Below are 24,523 nucleotides of genomic sequence, written 5' to 3' on the forward strand. Positions count from 1 at the left end.
AAAGGACTCCTGCAATTCAAAGAAATGTTGCACTTATTATCACTTCACAGAAAAGTACATTCACCCAAAGCTGTGCAGTACTTTTCCCAAAGAAGTGATTGTTTAATGCTGAAGATAGTTCTAATGTGTTTTTTCTACTTTTCTATTTATCCCCTTAATATCCTCAAACCCACTGTTCAATGCTTGCTGCTGAATTAAATCAGCTGTAGGAGTTTTCACAGTTGCAACAAGGATTAGCAAGATTCTCTGGTCTGTATTTCTGTGAGGGAAAGTCATGTATACACGTTTTTCTCCTTGCATCAGAAATACAATTTGTTTCTAAATGACAAAAGTAAAAGGTGCTCATCTTGGGGGGAGGGGTAGCTCAGTGGTTTGAGCATTGGCCTGCTAAACCCAGGGTTATAAACTCAATCCTTGAGGGGGCCACTTAGGGATCTGGGGAAAAATCAGTACTTGGTCCTGCTAGTGAAGGCAGGGGGCTGGACTCAATGACCTTTCCAGGTCCCTTCCAGTTCTATGAGATAGGTATATCTCCATATATTATATTATTGTCTAATTTAAAAAGACATTTGACAGTATTCTGAAACTGGTTTCAATTTCAATCCCTGATATACTCCCCATTTTGCCCAAAATATTAGCTTGTTTTAAGAATGTTGTCTCTATCTGCTATGAAATCCTGATCTCATCAGAGTTAATAGAAAAACTCATTCAGATTTCAAAGTGACTAAGAAATAGTCCAAGACACATCTGCGATGCTGCATAAAAAGGAAGATAACTAATTACACTAATACAGTCACCACTATTACAAAGTTGCAATAAATCTTGTACAAAGTATGTCATGTAAGGTATCAATGGAAAAGTTATAGACTGCTAAGTATTATTATCCTGTTTAAATCAATGTATCATCTTTGCATATGAAGTTATGAATATTGGCTAAGAGTTTGTATCTCAAACATGTTGTTTTCTTGGGTGACACCCCAAGACAGATTTGCATCTAGACTAGGCAGTCTGCTTGATGGCCCATTAAAGACAATCAGATCACCCAGTGAGCCCCTCCTGAAGACGTTTTAGAAAGCATTGAGTCAATGGTCACCCCGTGGTTCAGCAAGGCACATAAGGACATGTGATATGACTCTATCTTTTGCCAGTAACTTTCCATACATTTGAGCTAAAAGTATAAAAGGAGACTGTGACATCACTGCTTTGTCTTCAATCCTGCCCCATATCTTTGGACATGATTTCTAACAAAAGGAAGCTTTGGACAATGGACTGATGACACCCAATCCATTTGGGTGAACCAGAGAGAATTACTATAAAATAGCAGATTTAACATCACTGCTACTATCCTGACCTGCAAACTCTGAAACAACTGTAATGCACACATTTCCTTTAATCAATTAATAACTCTTATTTTCTTTTTGTATTAATAAACCTTTAGTGTTAAGTTACTAAAGGATTGGCTACACGTGTGGTATTTGGTAAGATTTAAGTATATATATTGACTTGGGGGAGTGGCTGATCCTTGGGATTAGAAGAACCATATATATGATTACTCTGTTTTTCAGTAACCTCTCATCATAAAGATCAGATGTCTGGGTGGTGATAGGGGCTGGATTGCATAAGGGGACTGTATTTTGCCTTCTTGTTATGTTGCTCACATGGTGAACTCTAATGTTAGAATAACCACCAGTTTTGGGGTATGTCTGCCCTATTTTTGATCAGTTTGTCCTGAATGTGGCATTCTCAGCTGTGACCCCACTGTGGTCCACAGCATTTTTTTACAGAAAAATCCTGGAAGGAGGAAAACTACATGACAAACACTGCATGGAAAATGATCCACCTTCTTCCTTTTGGTGTGCAGGACCAATGGCAATACAGAAGGGACAAGGAGTATGACCTGCCAAATACAAAAAGCCCAAGGATTTGTGGGAGTAAATGGGTCCATCCTATTGGCTATTGGTTCAGCTGCATGTAATGGCTCTCTCTCCATGTTCTTTTCAGCCTTCCTCAGAACTGGCAATCTATACTAGTAGAACACAATTAGAATATGATGTTAAACAACTGGGAAAAAGGATGAGCAAAGTTGACCTCCTGAGTAAGCAAAACAGCTAACTATTACACTGGGGAAGCTTAATACTATGCTGATCAAAAAGGTAATTCAGAAAACACGTTGAAGCCACTATGGAAGGATGAAAAAGCCAATAGGGCATTTAGCATATTGCTGAAAACACCCAGGGAACAGAACTGATGCCTCATAGAAACACAGCAAGAAGAAGAGTCATTAGACATATGCTGACCTTTTTCCTTCATGCTCCTTGCAACTCTGATGGATCAACTACACAAGCAATTACTGATCTAGTAAAGCTCAATATCATCTTGGGTTTGTAAACTATTAGACTACATGTATGTGGATGTCATGCTGATCTTTAATCCCCAGACTGTTTTGAGACTGTCTTCAAAGAATGTACTAAATATGATGAACTGGCAGGGATTGAATTGCAAATAAAACAGAAACTATATCAAATGATTAGTCAAAATATAAAGCTGCACAAAATAAAATATTTCTTTCTGATCAGATGGCCAAAGGAATACTCAAAAGACACTCAGATGTTTGCTAGAGAAGATGCAGAATACTTAGTGTCTTCAGACACATCTAGGGGATTTGTACTAGGAAAGGATTTGCATCAATAATAACCTGAATATAGACAATGAATTAACCAAGACTATGACACTTCCTGACTATAATGGAAAAAATCTGAATCCCAACATTTCAACTGCTCAGTATCCACTTGCTGTTTGCAACAATTACAATAGGACCACATTGGAAAGCTCCACATGTCCATGGGCTTTATTACAGAAACTGTAATGTCTGTGCAGAAACTGAAATGTCTGTTCTGTGGAAAACTTTGCATAAAAAAAGTTTTGCATCAGAATAAAAAACATTTTTTTTTGAAAATGCAATTTTTTCAATGGAATAGAAATTTTTGAAATATTTTTTAAATATTCCAGGCAGATAGCTGGCCCACCACCAATGTAGTTGCCCAAGAAGACAACTGCCCAGGGAAACCTGTCTGCCTAATGAGTTTCTTTCAAAAGTTTCATCCCAACCACATGTTCCCATGGAACATTTCAATTCTGTCAAACTAACATTTTCCAATTAAAAAAAACTTGTTCTGTTGGAAAAAATTTCAACAGTTCTATGGTTGCCTGGAAAATACTAATGATGGAAGATATTAATCCTCTAAACTACTGACTCCCACTCTCAAATGCCAGGAAACCCAATATACCTTCCACCTTTGCTCCTGATTTAGCTATCCGTATTAACAGAGACAGCAACTTAACCAATAATCTAAACGAAAAAGTCACAGACAACCGGGGCGGCTCTATGTATTTTGCCGCCCCAAGCACGGCAGTTAGGCGGCTTTCGGTGGCGCGTCTGCGGGAAGTCCGCTGGTAATGTGGATCGGCGGCATGCCCGTGGGAGGTCCACCAGTCCTGTGGTTTCGGCGTACCCGCCACCGAATTGCCGCCGAATCCGTGGGACCGGCAGACCTCCCACAGGCGTTCCGCCAAAGGTTCCCTGACTGCTGCCCCCACAGCGACCAGCAGGCCGCCCCAGGCACGCGCTTGGTGCGCTGGTGCCTGGAGCCGCCCCTGCAGACAACCAGACTAGTGGTGAAAACCTGGCTCCTTTGAAGTTAAAGGCAAAACTTCTACTGACTTCAGTGGAGCTAGAAATCTAGCAGAAAACGAGACAGACAGAAACAAGAAAGAGAAGCAACAACTATTTCAATACAACAGAATCAAAACTTGAGATAGATTTTTCTCTTGACTCAGTGCAGGATCCTTCTATCTTTCACTACGTAGTACTGGTGATATCATTACAGCTGATGTGTTTATTTAATTTGACCATTTGATTCCTTGGAGATGATTATATGCAATGAAATACTTCCTTGTAGAGGGTGTATTTTGGGTTTTTTTTTGTACTGTTATATTTCCCTGCTGTGGAATAAAAAGAAAAACTTAGAAAAGAATGCTTTGTGACTGCATTTGCAAATATTACCAAAGTGAATGAAAGAAAACCACAGTAGATCATCAGAATATTTGATGTCTCCAACAACAAAAGAGTAATAACACTGGGAAATCATAAAACTAGCTAACAAGTACCTACAATATTTTAAATACAACAAATTATATAGAATACATACAAATTAAAGATTAAAATTTATTAAATTCTATGGGTTCAAAGGAAAGCCTATAAAATGCAATAATAGTAAGCTGTAAAACACTAATAATATCCATCCTCTATTTGTTCAATGACCGGAGGAATTGTATCTTATATGTCTGTATCACAATTATTGTATATGTACTCATGCATCTTAGCAACATTATAGTATCAAAAAAGTTAAGGTTGCTGTTTTCTTCTAACTCAACTACAGATCTGTGGGTTTGTGAAGATGGTTTGTGGGAGTTTTTGCCCCAGCTATCATCCTATTGCCTTTCTGAGACACAGACTACTAGCCTCATCAGGGATCACCACAGATAATATTGTCAAAGCCTACAAACATGGTATTTCACGCACTCCCTGTCAGTACCCAGGCCGGCCCGGGCAGGGGCGGCTCCAGGCCCCAGCACGCCAAGAGCGTGCTTGGGGCGGCATGCCGCGGGGGGCGCTCTGCTGGTCGCAGGGAGGGTGGCAGGCGGCTCCGGTGGACCTCCCGCAGGCGTGCCTGTGGAAGGTCCTCTGGTCCCGCGGCTTCGGTGGACCCTCCGCAGGCACGTCTGCGGGAGGTCCACCGGAGCCACGGGACTGGCGACCAGCAGAGCGCCCCCCGTGGCATGCCGCCGTGCTTGGGGTGGCGAAATGGCTAGAGCCGCCCCTGGGCCCGGGGAAGTTAATGATCCCACCAGTGGACAAAATTCAGTAATGAATCCTGATCACATGCCACTGAGGCACATTGTGCATAAGCTACGAAGAATGCTATCAGCACACTATGAAAGAGAAGTACCAAACAAAACAACGGTGATCTACAAACTAAGTTGTCAAGATAATTAGTTTTCTGAACAGTTTACACAAGAATGTTTTTGTTGTTGCAGATAGTACAGTGTACTGAGTCTTTTTCAAGAGACTCAATCCAGTTTATATTAGCCAACTTTTAAATGCCGGTTTTTGTACTCTATGTATCCTTACCTGTGCCAAGAAAAATTGCTTTAATCTACTATTTGTTTCAAAATATTATAATATTATTCTATTTCACAATATTGAGTGAAGTCTCAGCATTCCATCTTGCTAGTTTTCACAGTACAAGAAGCTGCAAAAAACTTCAGCTAATGAATGAATACAAACTCTACATTTGCAGGTTCTTTATAGATATATAGTGCAGTGCAGCACAGCCATATATGTACATACATACATACACACACACACACGTGCAAAAGACAAATCACACCAGCTTGTTTTTATTGTAAAAGGTAAAATGGCAGAAATGTTGACACAAATTCTCAGATCCACAGAAAGTTAAGAAAGGTGGCTTATTCTGTATATACCAAGAATCAATATCTCTTTGATTGTCATCACAACTGGAAGCTGCCATTTTTTTTTTTTGCTCTTCCAGCGACTGTGACAAATGCCTTGGAATAAACTGTGTTAAGATGAATTCAGACAAAATTGGGAAATGATGTTGATATTTAGGAAGAAATTAACTGGATAGTGAGTCCATGTTAGTTCAATGTGCCAGACCGCCGGCAATCTGGTCGCAATTTCATGATCATAGTCCATCCACTGATGCTATTGTTCCAATCTCGGTGGCAGGTAGTGCCTTTTCATTGAAGTCCTATTTGTGACCATTCCTCTCTGAAATGCAGACCTCATTACAGCAATCATTGCTTTGGTAACCCCCAGGCTACATTACTGCAATGTTCTCTATTTGAGCTTAGCACTGAAAAAGCCCAACACTCATCGCTCAGTGGGACAAATAGCTAGCTATGAGCCCACAGTACCAGTGTTTTATGACCTGCTTTGGCACCCTGTTTATTTCTTGGCACAGTTCAACATGGTTAGTCATGAAGTACAAAGCCCTAAGTAGTCTTTTTCTCTATGTTCCCTTGCAGTTATGAGCCACTGGGCTGATCTCACTATTGGTTCCTGAGGTTAATTTCTCTATCTGCACTGGAGATCTTACACCCCTGGGACTTGATTCCTTCTGGGGTCTGCCAGAGCTGTAACACAATTCAGCGTGCAATGCAAGATGGTGCAAGCTTGGGACGCAGCAACAGCAGTCAGTCAGTTGCTCCCTGTGGGACCTCCTCCCCAGGGCTGGGAGCGGGGCCTAGGGGGACAGGATCCAGCAGCTGTGGACCAATCAGCTACAGATGCAGAGGAGGAACCAATCAGGAAGTGGACCAATCGGGACTCTTTCTGAGTTGCAATGTCTGCTCTGCAAAAATCCTGGACATTTCCTGTTATTTGATAAATTTGCCCAGACAGAGCCTCAAAAAAAAAAAAAGGCAATATCCAGGAAAACCTGGATGTATGGTAACCCTAATGCCAGACAAATTGTTTTGTCAAGTTTTTGAAACTTTTCCTTAATATTTATAAGAGATTGGAGTGTTAGTTGGAAATGTCAGGGGTAATTGCGGGCCCTTTTAATGTTGTTCATACTTTAAAAAAAAAAAACAATTGGGTGCCAATATACGTTTTTTAGATGTACATATAGTTAAAGATAATGTTAGCAATACTGGTTTGCTCAGGAAGGAATAGATGTCCGCGCAGTTTAATTTTAGACCTTCTTGAAACTTTCTGATAACATTTTATTTTGCACCGTGTTTTTCATACTAGCTGTATCTCAAAGTGTTTCACAGTGTTAAAGAATACAAGAGATTGTCTAGTAAGAACACCAGAAAACAGTGGTGTAAAGGCATTCCATAATGAATAAATTAAGGATTTGGTCACAGGTCCAACAAAAAAATTAAGAGGAATAGGTGAGGGAGAAAAGCTGTTATTTATAGAAAAAGTTTGAAAAGCAATGGAGACTCAATGAGCCAGAGAGATAAAGAAGGCTGTTCCAGAAGCTGCTGGAGAGAAATCTCTTTGCACCGTATTCCCATTCTGGATAGAACAGATAGAGAGGATGTCTGGTGTTAGATGAGCAGAGGCAAGGCTCAAGCTAGATGAGCAATGTATTTAAAAAAAACAAAACACAAGATCTGTGTGTTCAGAGTATGCAGGCAATCCTGCGGAGCTGACAGTAGATACAGGAGGAAGAGAAAAGTTAAAGATGATGCCAAAGTTACAAGCAGTGGATGCAAAGGGGCTGTCTGAATTGAGGGAGATAAAGAAGATGGAGTTGTAGAGAATTCTCCTCTTTGCTAAGAAAAGGACAAGCAGTTCTGTTTTTGAAGCAATCAGCTTTAGGAAGCAGAGATTAAGTTATGTGCTTATTTCATCAAAACATAAAAATGACAAAGGTGTCGAAAGCTGAGTTTCAGTATATAATCACGGGGATCACAAACTTTCAAACTGCTCCTACTTTTTAGTCACTCCAAAGTGAGAGAATGGTGCATAAATAAAGGGGAGTGTGTGCTTTTAAAAGTTAGGGACACAGGATTTCTAATACCTATATGTTTCATACCAGTAAAATACACAGGTGTACATGGCATGTCCAATACAACCCCTATTCATTATCACTTCACAGGTGGAAATGTACTTAAATTCTCTCTCATTTAACTACAACTGTTAAGTTAAAGCAAAACAACTTTTGCGTGTAGGCAAGGCCTTAATACTATCTGATTCATCACAACTTTTGTGCTCAATTTGTACTGGCATAAGATCAAGGTAGACCAGGAAGTGGGAAGAGCAAACCATCTGCATCTTGTCCAGGGAACATCTCCATGAATAACTGGCTCCTGGCTTATATTTCTCTCACCAAAGTCCAGAGGTTCCAAACCCTGTCTTTTCAAACAACTCAAGCAGAGAATTAAGGGATTGGGTAATACTCCATTCAATCTTCCATTATAATTGCCTGATAACTCCACACACACAAATATGTATACTATTCATTTCCTGCATCACTACCAGTAACAAAGCAATCGTTGCTCTGTTACAATCACAATTAGCTCGCAATGTGGATTAGTGACTGTGGGCAGTGACTAACTATGCTAACCACAATCAAACCAAAGACTGCCTAGTCAATTGGCTTCCATCTGCATGGGTCACATATTCACCCCCAACCTTGGAGAATCAAGTCCACCGAGGTGCAATCCACAATTCATGTTCTGGAAATACATTTGCAAAAACAAAATGAAAATGACTTTGAAGGATTATTTAACTGCTAAACCTGAACATATGCCCACTTCATTATGTCTCCAGTGAACGCAGGGCCCAATAAAAAGGCACCTGCCTTTATCAGAGTACATGCGAGCAGGCAGTTATTTATTACCTCAGTATCTATGGAACTCCTTCCTTGGGGTCTGCACCTTGGCACAGGGGGAAGGCTTGTGTGTTTCAGTGACCCTGAGAACTATACCAGTGGAAGTTTTAACTCCTCGCAGGACCACCCAAGACGGACAGGTCAAAGGGTAGGAACCAGTAGAAGAGCAGTCCATGATCATCCAGGCAGGGGCTGAGCAATAGCAGCCAACAACCTATCCTTGTCAAACAGATGAGTTATAGAAACACAACATAGCAGCCAGTCTGGCAAACAGCATGACAGACAGGGATGGCAGAGTCTTGCTCATGCCCTAAGCAGCATCTGATGGCTTGGGAAGGATTCAGATCTGTGGAAGTGCACAGACATTTCTAGATTTGAATGTTACTATTTGAAAGGAGTGGGGCGTAGTCAGTGCTAGGACAGTGAGAATCAAACACATGCCTATGTTAACAATGGGATTACTTTCCTCAGGACAGCCTCCTGATATTGTGCAGTCTGAAATAAGTCAGTCTGTAACTAACATACATGCTTTCATCTTATCCTTCTTAACAGTGTTCATTTCTCAGAAGTATTGAGTTACACTAGGCTGCTTGTACTTGCGATATAACAGAGGTAAATGTGAAAGAGAGAGCAATCCTCTGAAGTTCCAGGCTGCGGTTTCTGCTAACATAAGAGCAGCATGTGAAGCATGACCAAGCTTTAGAAGGAAGTCTAAGAAGAGCAGCCAGAAAGATAGACAAAAGATCAATCTCTGTTGGCTTTTATTTTACAAAAGTTCTTTCAGCATACTAGAAAATATTGCTTAAAAATGTAAATGTTTTAAGGGAAGAAGAAAAGTGATTTTTTAAAATCCAAATTTAAATGGCTACAAACCCTAACAATTTTATTTTGTCTCATTCCCAACCCCCATCATTGGCCTGTTCCCATTTTCTTTCTATAGCAGCCATTATTCCTGGTAATGTGTTATGTAGAGAGGCACCGATCTCACAACAGTATTTACTTTTGTTAGACTTAAATACAAACCATGGATATAGATGGAACATGGTGCTAATACTGCACTGTAATTACTGATCTAAATCCAACCAGAATAATAATAATAATAAAAATCCACAGAATTTAGGATTTTCTTTCTCAAGACCAGATGCTGTTTGCTTTATACTGTTATGAACTGCAAGCCTCAGCTAATCATGCAGACCTAAGCAGCACTTATTTTCTACAGCAAATGGTTTAAACTGCTGTAGAAAAAATGTTTGCCTGAGGGCACACATGTGTGGGCAGTCTGAAAAGCCACATTTAACTGAGGCTCTGCTGAGTCCCAGCAGTTCCAAGCCAAGTATCTTGTGCTTTTCATTTTTGTGCAACCTTCTGTTTTAGCTGTCCCATGGGACAGATACCAAAGCAGAAATTTATCTCCTTTATGAGGGCTGTTTCAGAGAGAGGAAAGATGGCAGCTGTGCTTCTGCTGTGGTATTTAACTCTGGTCTTAATGGCATTTAAACATGCAATGGAGAAAAGATTGGAAGCTCTGAACAAGAGAATAGACATGGTTCAATCTTTTTAAAAGAAATGGACAAAACGAAAAAAGATTTTTCAAACTCAACTCATGGATTTAGTGTGGACCAAATTAATGGAGTTGTGTCTGTCAGAGCTCCTTTGTGGTCTCAGACCACTAGCTGTAACCTATCTTGAAGTGGGAACCCATGTTCCTCCCCCTTCAGACCAGGGATTTAGGTGCAATTCCTCCTGCAATTCACTGTGATCACCTGAACAAGTCTAAGGCCATGTCTACACTAGCACTTACATCAGCAACACTTTTGTTGCTCAGGGGTGTGAACCCCGCCCCCCAGCAATTTACACTTTGCCAGCATAAGCACGCGTGTGCACAGTGCTATGTCAAAGGGAGACGGTCCCACCAACATAGCTAGCGCTGCTCATTGAGCTCTCTCCAGTCGCAGCTACACGAGTGCTCTTACAGTAGCACAGCAGTATTGGTACAGCAATGCCGTTGTAAGCTTGTGAGTGTAGACATGGCCTTAGTTTAGTTCAGCACTTGCCTCCTATTCTCTTTCAGGAGGAATGACTGCGTTAACCAGTGACCAACCCACCTTCATAAAGCAAACCATTCAGAATAAAAAGCTTTACAGAGAAAGCACATCATAAAAGAACGAACAGCTTACACACATTCTTCTCTGGCCATACTGATCTACTACACGCTAGGTTTTAAAGTCCTTCAAACCCTTTCTGCAGGGTATGTGCGTCCTGTCCCAGTGCCCACATCTGCAAGAGCTAAATTTAGCGCCACAAGTCATATAAGTTCTCTGTATTTCAGCCCAATAAGGAAAATAAGTCCCTTCATGGACAGGAGCGGTCCTAGACTAGCTGTCAGCAACTGGCCCCCTCGGTGAACCATGCAATCGGCGCCCCCACCCCCAAACCCGAAGGGCAGATCTAGGCTGAGGTTTTTGGTAAACTGGGAAACATTTTGCCCCTTTTTCCCTTTTAATTTTTTTAAGCTTTTTTTTTTTTAAAAACAGAGGTTTAATTATTCGGTTTGTCCGTCCGTCTGTCTGTCCAACCAATGTTTGTGAGATCAGATAAAATAGAGACATGAAATTTTCAGAATAGAGTTGTACACGACAGCTAGATGATAATTCAGTCCTATTTCAAATAAAAATGCATTAAAATGTTAATTATAATTTTTATTATTACAAATCCAAAACCTTCCATTACGTTATCCTGCTTTAACTGCCATTACCACCACATCCAATATAGAAAGAAATAAGAAAACTCTTCAATGAACTTTAACCTGTATTTATAAAACACTCTGAATAAACAACACTCTGTGCTCTTAAAGCATGACTTTTATTGCTTTAAAGTTTTGAAAATTCAGTCACTACTTCTTTTAGATCCAGTTTTCCAGCTATTTCATACTCTATTGACATTGTGGCAAGTCCAACAAGTCTCTCTTGCACCATTGTTGAATGCAGATATGTTTTTATCAATTTTAAAATTGAGAAGCTACGTTCCCCACTAGCTATGGAAACTGGCAAAGTTAAAAGAATGCGTAGAGCTATAAAAATGTTTGGAAAACTGTCTGTTTGAGTTTATTTTCACAAATAAACTTCTTCAGGAGTGGAATGTTTCTTAAATTGTCTTGAAAAGCCTGAAGCTCACTACACAAATCTGTAGCATCAATGTCTTTTGAATGTTCATGAGTCAATGCCAACTCCAGTTTTATACAAAATTCACGTATCTGTTTTGCTGTTTTCTTTTGCAAGCTGTGGATATCATATAGAAAGACAAATACTGACTCTAGCTGCTGCATCTGTTGAAATCTTTTGTCAACCGAGTGAAGAGCAGTATCAAGGACTGCGAAGTAGAAATTCACTTTGAACTTTTGTTTTGGGTTCTGAATGGGTGTGTTTCATCCTTCATATGAAAACTGCTGTTTCTTTTGCTGAATGCGAACTGGCTCTGGTTCAAATTCTGTCAGAAAGTCTATTTCTTCAGCAAGCTTGAGAGAATCTACTAATGTTCTTTCGAACCCTTCATCACTTCTGAATTCCTCCAGAATATTTTTAGTTTGTTGCAGTTTTTGAATAGCAGAATGTATGTTCAAGTTCTTTTCCTGAAGCTGCTTACTAGTGAGGTTAATCTCGAAAAGGATATTATACCACAAAATGAGTCACAAATTTGAACTTGGAAAGGCCATTTGCAAGAGCTTCCGCATCTGAACGTGCAATATTGCCAGATGATCCAGTAAAGGTAGTATCATCAGAAATTTCAATTAGGGCATCATAAATGTTTCCAAGTTCATAGCAAAGAGGCTTCAAAGCATCAATGTGACTCTCTCATTTTGTCTGACAAAGTGGTTTCACAGTTAGAGAATTCACATGGCGAGTCAAGAGTCTCCCAATGGCGTGCTGAGCCTGAGAAAATCACAAACACATTACACCAGGTCAAAGAAACTGCTTGCCTCCAAACAGCATCTAGCAGCATCACTGACAACCAAATCAGAGAATGTGCACTGCAAGGAATGAAAAAGGCCCTAGGATTGATTTCCATCATTCTCCTTTGTGCACCATTGTCTTTACCCTTCATATTACTTCCATCATCATAGCCTTGGCCATGTAAGTTTTCAACAGATGACACTGTTTCAAGCTTTTGTGAATAGTTTGTCATATATCAGAGGGGTAGCCGTGTTAGTCTGGTTCTATAGAAGCAGCAAAGAGTCCTGTGGCACCTTATAGACTAACAGACGTTTTACAGCATGAGCTTTCGTGGGTGAATACCCACTTCTTCAGATGCAAGTGGTGGAAATTTCCAGGGGCAGGTTTATATGCTTGCACATATAAACCTGCCCCTGGAAATTTCCACCACTTGCATCTGAAGAAGTGGGTATTCACCCACGAAAGCTCATGCTGTAAAACGTCTGTTAGTCTATAAGGTGCCACAGGACTCTTTGCTGCTTCTATAGTTTGTCATAAATGCTCCAGTTGTCTCCTTCAGTGGTACAGAACCCAAAAAATGTTCCTTTATGAGCACTTCAACATTATCTTCATCTGCAGACTTTTCCATATCCACAAAACAAATTATCATAGTCATTTGTTCAACATGACTCACATCTGCTGTACAGTCCAGATTTTTTTCTTGTTTCATTTCCACGAGAATTTGCCACACACTGTCATCATATCTGGGCCATGAAGCTGGGTCCCCATATTGTAACTTGTTTGTAACTTCCTCATCTTTTCTTTCTTCAACTTCATTTACTTCTATTTCTGCATGTCTCTCTGAAGGTGAATAAACTTTCTCCACTTCCATATCAGTCTGATGCTGTGAGCTGCCTTCATCCAGATGTAAGTTTCCATCATCTTGAGTTCCAAACTGCTTTTTTGTGGATATGAGCTACCCTCATCTCCAAGTAAAATTCCTTCATCTGGATGCTGTGAACTGCTTCCATCTTTATTTAGATTAAAGAGAAGATATTTCAGGAAGGATCCCTGCTGTTTTGCTTGATCCTTCTCCTTCTCAGCCTTTCATTTATGATACTCAGCTCCTGAGGGTTTTCTTTTTCCTCTTTCTGCCATGGGGCATTTGAATATTGTTATGTACTGTGTTCCCAACTGCAAGCGTTATAGCGTTAAGGATGGCTGACACACGCACCACATGGTTGGCGATTTAAACCACATTGCAGCCATCCCATGTCTTTTCACTGCTTAAAGGTTCAATGATTACTAACGTACACTCACTTACCTATTAAAACAGTTAGTTACAGCATTTACGCAGAAACAAAATGACCTTTTTTGACACTTATAACCCGACATCAGTTGTTTGGAAAGTAATCCCTCTCCTTACAGTTACCCGCTTGGAGTGTGATGTCATGACTTTCGTAGTCTATTAAACGTTAACACTGTTACTTTTCTTTTATGGACCTTATTTATTACATGTGAACCAGTCATAACAAAGAAAAGTTCATAATTATACAGCCTGATAATAATGCTAAGGTTTAATAATGCTTAAAGATACTCACATTTTGGGTTTATAATGCTGAAAGACGTTATTCTTTATTCTTTGGCACCAAGAAACACAATTTTCCACAGTATTCACTTGATTCTTAACCATCTACCTGTGATGTGTGTTAAAATGACCATTTGACATGTATCAACTCGCGATATTTCTGCTCTGCATGAATTTCCAGCTATACGACCTTGATGTATATTCGAGTTAGGTGTCACTAGCATTGCAGCTCTTGTCACTGGTGGATGTGTTTCATTGTGGCTGAGTTATTGCTTATCAAAATTGAGGAGTGGGTTATCCTGACCCCAGGTCGCAAATTGAAAAAAAAATTCGCTAAAATATTATTTTTGCAGTAAATAAAAGATTTGACATATTAATAAATTCTCAGGAATGTAGAGAAATGAATTATAATTAATATTCCCTCCGTACGCACATGGGAATTGAAATAATGACATCGTTATTTTATTTGTAATTTTTTATCTTTTTCTTTTTTTTTTCATTTTATTATTTTTTTAATTTGATTTTTTCTTTGAATTTGGCACTCCATTTAAGTTGGCACCCTAGGCGACTGCCTAGTTCGCCTATATGGACAGGCCGCCCCTGTTCATGGAGATATCCCAGAGAATGTGGACTATGCTGGTTATCACTGTTTTCTTTGTAAAACTAGATACCTGACCTTGCTGGGGCTGACAGACAGAATCTGTTAGTCTTATTTTTTTCTTGAAGGCTACCATTTAAAATACCACTCATAAAATAAAATCAATGTGAGTGGCTTGTAGAACACTGAACATGTATAATAGTATCTTCAAACACCCCAGGATTAAGAACATGGCATTCTGACTTCCTCTTCCCTGGAATGCCAGAGGGGATAGTTTAATGGTCTAAGCATCAGGTGTGGAAACCACAGGTTTAAATTCCAGTAGGGTCAAATCAGCTTTCGCTCCCTCCCAGGTAGATTAACAGAATACGATGGATGTTACGTGTCATAGGGGGTCAGAGGAGAGGTCTAAAACCAATGTGCTATAAACTCTATACAGACATTAGAGATCCCATTCATTTTTTGTGAAAGATGGGGGCTTGCCCAAACGTGCTGTGCAGTGTGCCATACACTGCTTATTTGCATAGCTGCTGCTCTCGAGCCCAGATATGGGTACCCTTTGGTGGTTCCATGTGCATGTACATGGTGAAGTATTCTGGGCTCCTCTGGATGAAAACTGCTATAAATGCAATTTATTGTCATTGTATTCTGCACCATGCCTCACAATAATTAATCACCCCACAAAAATTAATCCTCCTCCAATCAAAGTCCATCTCCAGTACCTCTTAGCATTCAGGGACTTCTTTGCTTCTGTAACAGCAGGCTGAGAGCACTGTTCCCAAAGGGAGGGGAGATTGCTGCATGCCGCAACTGGCCCTACACGATCTCCAGTTTCTGCTCTGCAGCTCCAGCTCCTCAGTGACGGGCAGGGGCTGGGAGGCAGAGAACCCGCTTTAGGGCCAGGAGGAAGAAGACCCTTTCAGCCAGTTCCCAGTTCTGCTTCTTAACCTCCCTGAAGCAATATCAAGCTCAGATTCTTTTTATTTTTATATGTAACCAGTGAGGAATCTGGAGATAGCAGGGAATGGACTAGCAGTTTGGAAATAGAAGTGGAAAGCCAAAGTCTCTCGCTAAAAGCTGGAGTTCAGACAGGTCTGCAAACTAGGTCAAATCGAGAGTTGGGGACTGGTCATTGCATCATCAAGACTCTCATAAAATCTAGAAACAGGATTTGTGGTTCCTCAGACTCTCCACAGAACATGTCCTTTCAATGTTAAGTTAATCCTGTTATCAGTAAGGTACTGCACTGACAATATATCCGAGTTATTTGATATTAATGTTTGGGGTCAGAGTATTTTTATGTTTTAACATTAAATGAAAATATCTCTCTCTCTACCCTCCCCCCTTCTTCCCTCCAACTCAAACTATTTGTCAGAAGTTCATTTGTTCAGGGATATGCTGAGGACACTGGTTTCACCATCTTATCAGCTCTTAGTGATGGGCACTATAGAAAAACCTAAGATAGATAGGTAACACAGATGGCTATTATAGTTAATGTGAAGAGCAGCAGTAGAGGTCACCCCCAGGGCCATGCCATCTTTAGATTGGCCAGACAGTTCTTTCAGATTATGTTAAAGTTGGATTGCATATTTAAGGGAAACTTAATAAACTTGTATGGGTGGATTTCATTTTATTTATTTACTTATAATATTCCAGCAAATATGTTTACATCAGTTAAGTTGTTTCTGTAACTTGCCAGCTTCTGTCTTTCATTTCCTCTCCTTCCCCATAAATCTGAAGGCTCAGAATGTACACATTTTTATTCCATTTGTTCCCCATTCAATCTGACTGTCAGTAAAAGCTCTAATAAGGAGCAGAGAGATATAGCGATGTGAAGAGAAGCTGTTTGGTTAATATTCCACCTGCTGTTGGCACAGTGAGAGAGGGTCTAGTTTATTTTTGTTTTATTTCCCACCAAGTGTCTCATTTACATCTGAAATGAAACTTTGTGCTAAAGACTGAAAGCTGAATAATAGTGTAACATCTCATATCTTCTTATTTGTTTGAGAGTTGGTGATGCTCATAAAAGTGATACAAAGTGATAAAGTTTTAAAAGGCTCTGCTACATATACAAATATTTTATATAACTTTTGCTAAAAATAAAGCTATTATAAGCCACCTGTGACATCTGCATGTAGCCCAATTTTTAGCCTCAGTGTCTGTATGTCAAATTGAGAGCTGATTTTAGAAGTCCTGAGGACCACTGCAAGAGAGTAAATATGGATATCCACAGCAACACAGTCAATTTTTATAGCGCAACCACGCTTTGAGACGAACGGGACTCCCTTCTGCATCACGGTCAGAAGAGAGTTCCAGGTTTATGGAGCAGCATGGAAGAAGTCAAGGACATGAGACAGGGAGCAGTATACAAAGGGAAAGGTGAAGTGGGAGGCACTGGCAGAGCAAAAGGAGAGAGAGGAAATAGAAGGAAATGAAACCAGAGCAATAGCCAGGGTAAGGTTGTGGAAGAACAATCACAAATCTTTTTTTTTCCATAATAAACCAAACAAAATTAAGTTCCACAAATAACAGAATATAACATACTAGAAAAAGTACTCGGACCTACCATGATATATATATAGAGTGTTGTGAGTGTCATTTTTATGGCAGAACGGCCTTTCCTAAAATAAAGGTTTCCCCTAAAGATGACCAGGCTCTATATTCACTTGATCTCCTTTAGAAGTCTGTTCCATAGTTGGATCCCCTTGACTGGGAATGCTTTATTCCCCATTCACACGCACTTGTCTTGGACTTTCTGATCTGCACTGTCCCAGAGGAGTGCAGATATCATGGTGGTTCATAGATTTAAGGGACACCAAAAGTTGCACCATGATGGAAGATTCTCTTCAGTTTGCTTTGCAATTAGACAATGTCTGTAGTTTTAAGACGTCAAGTACCCGCAGCTTTGCTAATGGGATCATCACAGATTTGAATGTAATGAGCTAATTCTCCCACAGGTAATGTACTTTCAAGAGATGCTTGGAGAAGATGCACCCTTAAACATAATGAAGTCAAATATAATTATATTAAGACTCCTTAAAAGGCAAAAATCATCCAGCATGGGCAACATAAAATAAACATTTAATATCTAAAAACTGCATTACTAAACTGCCTAATGAGCCATTCCTCATGCCACTGAAAGTTTTTAAATAGAGAATGATAAAAAATGACTTTAATAAAACTTAAATACCCATTACCAGAAGTCACACAGTGGATTCTGGCTCAAAAGTAAACATGTTTGTTCACAGAGGGAAAGACAATGGTAATAGACAAGGACAGATGATTTCCTATGTCTCCTATTGGAGTAGGTTATAATTTTACTGAAGATTCCACACCTACTTACTTCATAAAAATAAACATCAGTTTCTGAAACAGCAGAATACTAACAGATAGCACAAATATACCTCTCAACACTTCCACCCCATCAAAAATTACTCTTTAAAATGCAGTGGCCATACACATTAATGCTGCTATTATTGTGACATATCACACCACCACTATGTCTTAACGATAGCTCTTTCAGTGGTCGTTGAACTGGACACTTTTCCCCTCCTCCCAAGGATTTTGCTGGGGGATATTTTGCCTTTTAATGTATTTGTGAGCATTTGCTCTTTACAACTCCCTCCTCAGACAATTTGTAATGCTCATAAACAGTATTCCCCCTTCCAAGCTCCTCTTCTTCAGCTTTTCTTTTTTCTCTCTCTCTGGTGTATAGTCACTTCTGTTGTCATTTTCTGTGTGAGTTAATTTAGAATATACTCTATGCGCCTTTATTTTTCAGCAAAATTCCATGCACAGCTATTATCTACAATAAAAATAAATAATAATAATAACAATAATTAATAATAGCTGATTTTCCATGACTCATTGTGAGGCCTTTGGCAGAGTCAGGACTTCCTGGCTCTCAATCCTATGCTCAGATTATGACTCTCATGTTACAGATTTACAAATGCACTAATAAGATGTTCAGATAAACAAATTGCACTAAATAAATAAATAAATAAATAATGACAACCAGGAGAAAAGCAAGAATTTATTCTCTCTTTGATTTGGCTGACCGAAGTTGCAACAATAGCTAAATTTGTCTGTGAGTTAAAATCTGTTTGTAAAAAGTGTAGTGTATAGGATGAAAAACACATGAATGAGGAAGAAAGACAAGAAAGGAAAAGAACCGAAGAATATTTTATGGAATCCTCACTTCTTAATCTGGTTGTGAACTTGAGCAAAAGTTATTGGGTTTTCTTAAGAGAAAAGGAATTTAATCACTTTGCTTTAAAACTCTGGAAATGAAACGTTCGGCTGGGAATGGGGGTGGAGTAGGACATTCACATGCTTGAAGAATTAGATTTGGGATGGTTGCATTTCAGAGGGATTGCTGGATGATTGCAGTGACACTGAACACCGCAGGAATTATGCACAAATCAGATAGGGCATAGTCAACTGTTTCAGTGGCTAATTTGACTACATTTCAAATATATCCTGAGAGTATCCTGCACTACAATAGTCTGTTTGACTTGGAAAATCTGTTCCCTCAAGACCACCTATAATTAGCTATGGATGATGCACACTTGGAAGACAAATATAGACACCGCAGAGGTGATGCATCACAGCCTGAAAATAATTAATGCTCATCCTAGTAATGCCACCTACACCAAGAGACTTCGGAACAGTTTACTAGGCCCATAATGTCACAAAGGAATGGGGAAATCATTTTTCATATCCACAGAAATAGGTCACCATAAACATTTTGAAAAAGAATCTGAGTGAAAATAAAATGCATTTTGTGACGGGTTGTACTCATTATCACACAAAATAAGACTTCCATGTGGACTTTCAAGGCACTCCAGCCACCCTGCTTCAAACATGAAACACATTCCAAAACAAAATAGATAAAGCTATTAAAGTGATTTTGCAGTTAAAAAAACATATACATCATTCAGGAACTGAACAGCTCAAGGGTAGTGGGCTATGTAGAGACTGTAAAAAGCAACAGAGAGTCCTGTGGCACGTTATAGACTAACAGACATATTGGAGCATGAGCTTTCGTGGGAAGTGAGGTATTCACCCATGAAAGCTTACGCTCCAATACGTCTGTTAGTCTATAAGGTGCCATGGTACTCTCTGTTGCTTTTTACAGATCCAGACTAACACGGCTACCCCTCTGATATGTAGAGACTGTTGCCTCTAGGTTACAGGCTCAAATCCAGTCCAACACACAAGCTACCCAAAGTCTTTACTATTTGTTCAGCAGTTTATTATTATGATTTGCATTACAGTGGTGCCTAAAGGCTCAGACTTATATGTGAAGAAGATTTGTAGTCCCAGCCCAGCTCTTAGGGGATAGGTGCCCAAATCACAAAACAACCACCGCCACAAACAACAGCCTTGTTAGCAGTCCTAGCAAGAACTGAATAAATCCTGAGGTCTGAAACATTGTTCATACTTATAGGTGGTCCCTTTCAGGTTAGCAATGAGTAAGGCCCTACCAAATTCACAGCCATGAAAAATGCATCATGGACCATGAAATCTGGTCTCCACCATGAAATCTGGTCTTTTGTGTACTTTTACCCTACACTATACAAATTTCACCAGTGTTTCTCAAACTGGGGGTCCCGAACCAAAAGGGGGCTACAGGAGGGTCGCAAGTTTATTGTAGGAGGGTCACGATATTGGCACCCTTACTCCTGCACTGCATTCAGAGCTGGGTGGCCAGAGAGTGGCGGCTGCTGAGCAGGCGCCCAGTTCTGAAGGCAGTGCCCCACCAGCAGCAGCGCAGAAGTAAGGGTGACAATATCGTACCATTCCACCCTTACTTCTGCACTGCTGCCTTCAGAGTTGTGTGGCCAGATAGTGATGGCTGCTGGGCCAGAGAGGGCCCACATCTGAAGGCAGCAGTAAGGGTTGCCATAGCAGAAGTAAGGGTGTCCATACTATACCATACAATACCTGCCTTCAGAGCAGGGCTCCTGGCCAGCAGCCACGCTTTCCGGCCTCCCAGCTCTGAAGGCATTACTGCCACTAATAGCAGTGCGAAAGTAAGGATGGCAATACCGTGATCCTGCACCCCAATAACCTTCAACCCTCCCGCCCCCATTCACACACCACAAACCTCTTTTGGGTCAGGACCCCTACAGTTACAACACTGTGAAATTTCAGATTTAAATATCTGAAATCATGAAATTTATGATTTTTAAAATCCCATGACCATAAAATTGACCAAAATGGACCGTGAATTTCGCAGGGCCCTAGCAATGAGGTTCAGTTAGCAGGTCAATGTATTGTTTACTTAAATAGAGTTTTGCTGAATTAATTGTAAATGCTATTTAGAGTGAATTAGCACATTTAGAAAGCCTGATTATTAAAGTATCACAAGGCACAGGGAGTAAAAAGTTCTGGAGGATTTGTGAACACCAAAACATTTCTGAGGTCATCCATATCTACTCACATTTTGTCCTTTTTTTAGGACCTTACATAGCTCTGGAAATTCCAGCTACTCTCTCCAATTAGCTCCCTAATTTCCTTTCCACACCAGGTTCTTTGATTCATAAAATGAAACTCTGCTTGCTTATTGGATAAAAAGTAAAAAGCCTCTAGTAAAACATTGCTCTGAAGCGACAGCCACCTTGACTTATTGTCTCCTCCCTCTCTTTTTCTCTCTCATGTTTTGTCCTTACATTCAAACATTGATGAATCTAGGCTTCAGCTCACACTCTGTCGTTCTTTTTCCTCTTTTTAAGTTTTTCAGAGTCTGTTCTTTTTGCTCTCTTCCCAGCAGTTCAATTTTCTCCAGCTTCAGGCGATCACAACAATTACATCTCACTATTCTGTGACCACTTCTTGAACAGATGTAATGCTAGAAATAGTATTATTCAGAACAAATGTTTCTCTTTCACAATGTGGGATTTTCCATTTTAGGATTGCCAGTTTTGGTTGGATGTATTCCTGAGATTTCATCACATGCCATAATCTTTAATCAACAATTAATCTTTAATTCCTGGAGACTCCAGGCCATCCTGGAGGGTTTGCAACCCTATTCCAGGTTCATTTTTTAATCTTCCTTTTACAAAGCATTAATGACAGTCAATGATACTCAGTTTTTCAAAAAAAAAACAGGCGTACTTGTGGCACCTTAAAGACTAACAAATTTATTGTAGCATGAGCTTTCGTGAGCTACAGCTCACTTCTTCGGATGCATAGAATGGAACACACAGACAGGAGATATTTATACATACAGAGAACATGAAAAGGTGGAAGTATGCATAACAACAGGAAAAGTCTAATCAATTGAGATGAGCTCTTATCAGCAGGAGGAAAAAAAAACTTTTTGAAGTGATAATTAAGATGGCCAATAGAAGGTGTGAGGAGAACTTAAGAAATAGATTCAATTAGTGTAATGACCCAACCATTCCCAGTCTTTGTTTAGATTGTATCTAATTTGCATATTAATTCGAGTTCAGCAGTTTTTTTGTTGCAAAATTGCCACCTTCAAGTCTGTCACTGAGTGGTTAGAGAGGTTGAAGTGTTCTCCCACTGGTTTTTGAATGTTATGATTCCTGATGTCAGATTTGTGTCCATTTATTCTTTTGCATAGAGACTGTCCGGTTTGGCCAATGTACATGGCAGAGGGGCATTGCTGGCACATGATGGCATATATCACGTTGGTAGATGTGCAGGTGTACGAGCCCCTGATGGCGTGTCTGATGTGATTAGGTCCTATGATGGTGTCACTTGAATGGATATGTGGACAGAGCTGGCATCGGGCTTTGTTGCAAGGATAGGTTCCTGGGTTAGTGTTTATGTTGTATGGTGTGCGGTTGCTGGTGAGTATTTGCTTCAGGTTGGGAGGCTGTCTGTAAGCGAGGACTGGCCTGTCTCCCAAGATCTGTGAGAGTGAGGGATCATCTTTAAGGATAGGTTGTAGATCTTTGATGATGCGCTGGAGAGGTTTTAGTTGGGGGCTGTAGGTGATGGCTAGTGGCGTTCTGTTATTTTCTTTTTTAGGTCTGTCCTGTAGTATTAGTACAGTAGTGTCTAGGAAATGGACCGCTTGTGTGGATTGGTCTAGGCTGAGGTTGATGGTGGGATGGAAATTGTTAAAATCACGGTGGAATTCCTCGAGGGCTGCTTTTCCATGAGTCCAGATGATGAAGATGTCATCAATGTCGCGCAAGTAGAGTAGGGGCGTTAGGGAACGAGAGCTAAGGAAGCGTTGTTCTAAGTCAGCCATAAAGATGTTGGCATACTGAGGGGCCATGCGGGTACCCATAGCAGTGCCACTGACTTGAAGGTATAAATCGTCCTCAAATCTGAAATAGTTGTGGGTGAGGACAAAGTCACAAAGTTCAGCCACCAGGTTAGCCGTGATATTATCGGGGATACTGTTCCTGATGGCTTGTAGTCCATCTTTGTGTGGAATGTTGGTGTAGAGGGCTTCCACATCCATAGTGGCTAGAATGGTGTTTTCTGGAAGATCACCGATGGATTGTACATAGCCAGACAATCCTGCTGTTAAGGTGCCAATGCTTGAGATGATGGGGCGTCCAGGATTTCCAGGTTTATGGATCTTGGGTAGCAAATAGAATGCACCTGGTCGGGGTTTGGACACAAATCTGACATCAGGAATCATAACATTCAAAAACCAGTGGGAGAACACTTCAACCTCTCTAACCACTCAGTGACAGACTTGAAGGTGGCAATTTTGCAACAAAAAAACTTCAAAAACAGACTCCAAAGAGAAACTGCTGAACTCGAATTAATATGCAAATTAGATACAATTAACTCTGGCCTAAACAAAGACTGGGAATGGTTGGGTCATTACACTAATTGAATCTATTTCCCTATGTTAAGTTCTCCTCACACCTTCTATTGGCCATCTTAATTATCACTTCAAAAAGTTTTTTTTTCCTCCTGCTGATAAGAGCTCATCTCAATTGATTAGACTTTTCCTGTTGTTATGCATACTTCCACCTTTTCATGTTCTCTGTATGTATAAATATCTCCTGTCTGTGTGTTCCATTCTATGCATCCGAAGAAGTGAGCTGTAGCTCACGAAAGCTCATGCTAAAATAAATTTGTTAGTCTTTAAGGTGCCACAAGTACTCCTGTTCTTTTTGAGGATAAAGACTAACACGGCTGCTACTCTGAAATCAGTTTTTCCAGGTCTTCTTCCTCTTTCCATACTCACTCTTATTTCCTGCTTTTAGTATCCAATTTATCACTCAAGGACAAGTGAATAATGAGTAAATTGTACACTAGTATCAATTCCCTTGAGGTATCATTCTCCTGCCTGGATTATTAAACTACAAAACAGGGACTTTGTCAGAGAACTGCAATCATTATAGCTTGTTTGACTGACCAAAGACTTCAAAAATACCATGTAAAACTCTTTCCTTAAGAGGTCACTTACAAATGCACTATTAAAACATTATTTAATTGTATTAAACTATTGAACATATTTTTAAAAATTCATTCAATGAAAACTATTGTATTAAAGATGTACAAGAACAAAGAATATAACAGAAATACAAACACATGATTATGAAGAATTTAACTAGATATTGGCAAGCCTGTTACCTGGATACAATATCAGATAAACTACAGTTATCTATAAACAATCTGAATAAAAAAACCTAAGCTTTTCAAGTATCAGAGGGCTAGCTGTGTTAGTCTGGATCTGTAAAAAGTGACAGAGTCCTGTGGCACCTTATAGACTAACAGAAGTATTGGAGCATAAGTTTTCGTGGGTGAATACCCACTTCGTCAGACGCATGCCTTCTAAGCTTTTCAAAATCATTATCAAAATATTAGCCATTTTTGTTTTGTAAACATGAAGAGCCAGCAAAAATTTAAAACTAATTTACCTGAAATGTTTGTAGGAAAAGCCATTCTCTTTAAAATACAATTTTATTTACCTTGTGAAAGAAATGAAAAGGTATTTTGTCTTCAAACTGTAAAAACAAACTTTTTTCTGCACTCTTCC

General features: G+C 39.9%; 1 protein-coding gene across 2 annotated transcripts in view; it reads right to left on the minus strand.

Annotated features, from left to right (window-relative positions):
* Positions 1 to 24,523, minus strand: part of UBE3D (ubiquitin protein ligase E3D) — a 120,073-nt gene that overhangs the window by 3,345 nt on the left and 92,205 nt on the right. The window contains exon 10 of one of the 2 annotated variants that reach the window (XM_045009650.1): positions 18,132 to 18,349. The exons of the other annotated variant lie outside the window; for it this stretch is intronic. Coding sequence (XP_044865585.1) covers positions 18,305 to 18,349 — 45 coding nt within the window. The 3' untranslated portion in view covers positions 18,132 to 18,304. Of the gene's footprint in view, positions 1 to 18,131; positions 18,350 to 24,523 lie in introns of those variants that run through there. 2 annotated transcript variants of the gene reach the window in all.

Source organism: Mauremys mutica, chromosome 3 (genome assembly GCF_020497125.1).
Source record: "Mauremys mutica isolate MM-2020 ecotype Southern chromosome 3, ASM2049712v1, whole genome shotgun sequence".
Lineage (NCBI taxonomy): Eukaryota > Metazoa > Chordata > Testudines > Geoemydidae > Mauremys > Mauremys mutica.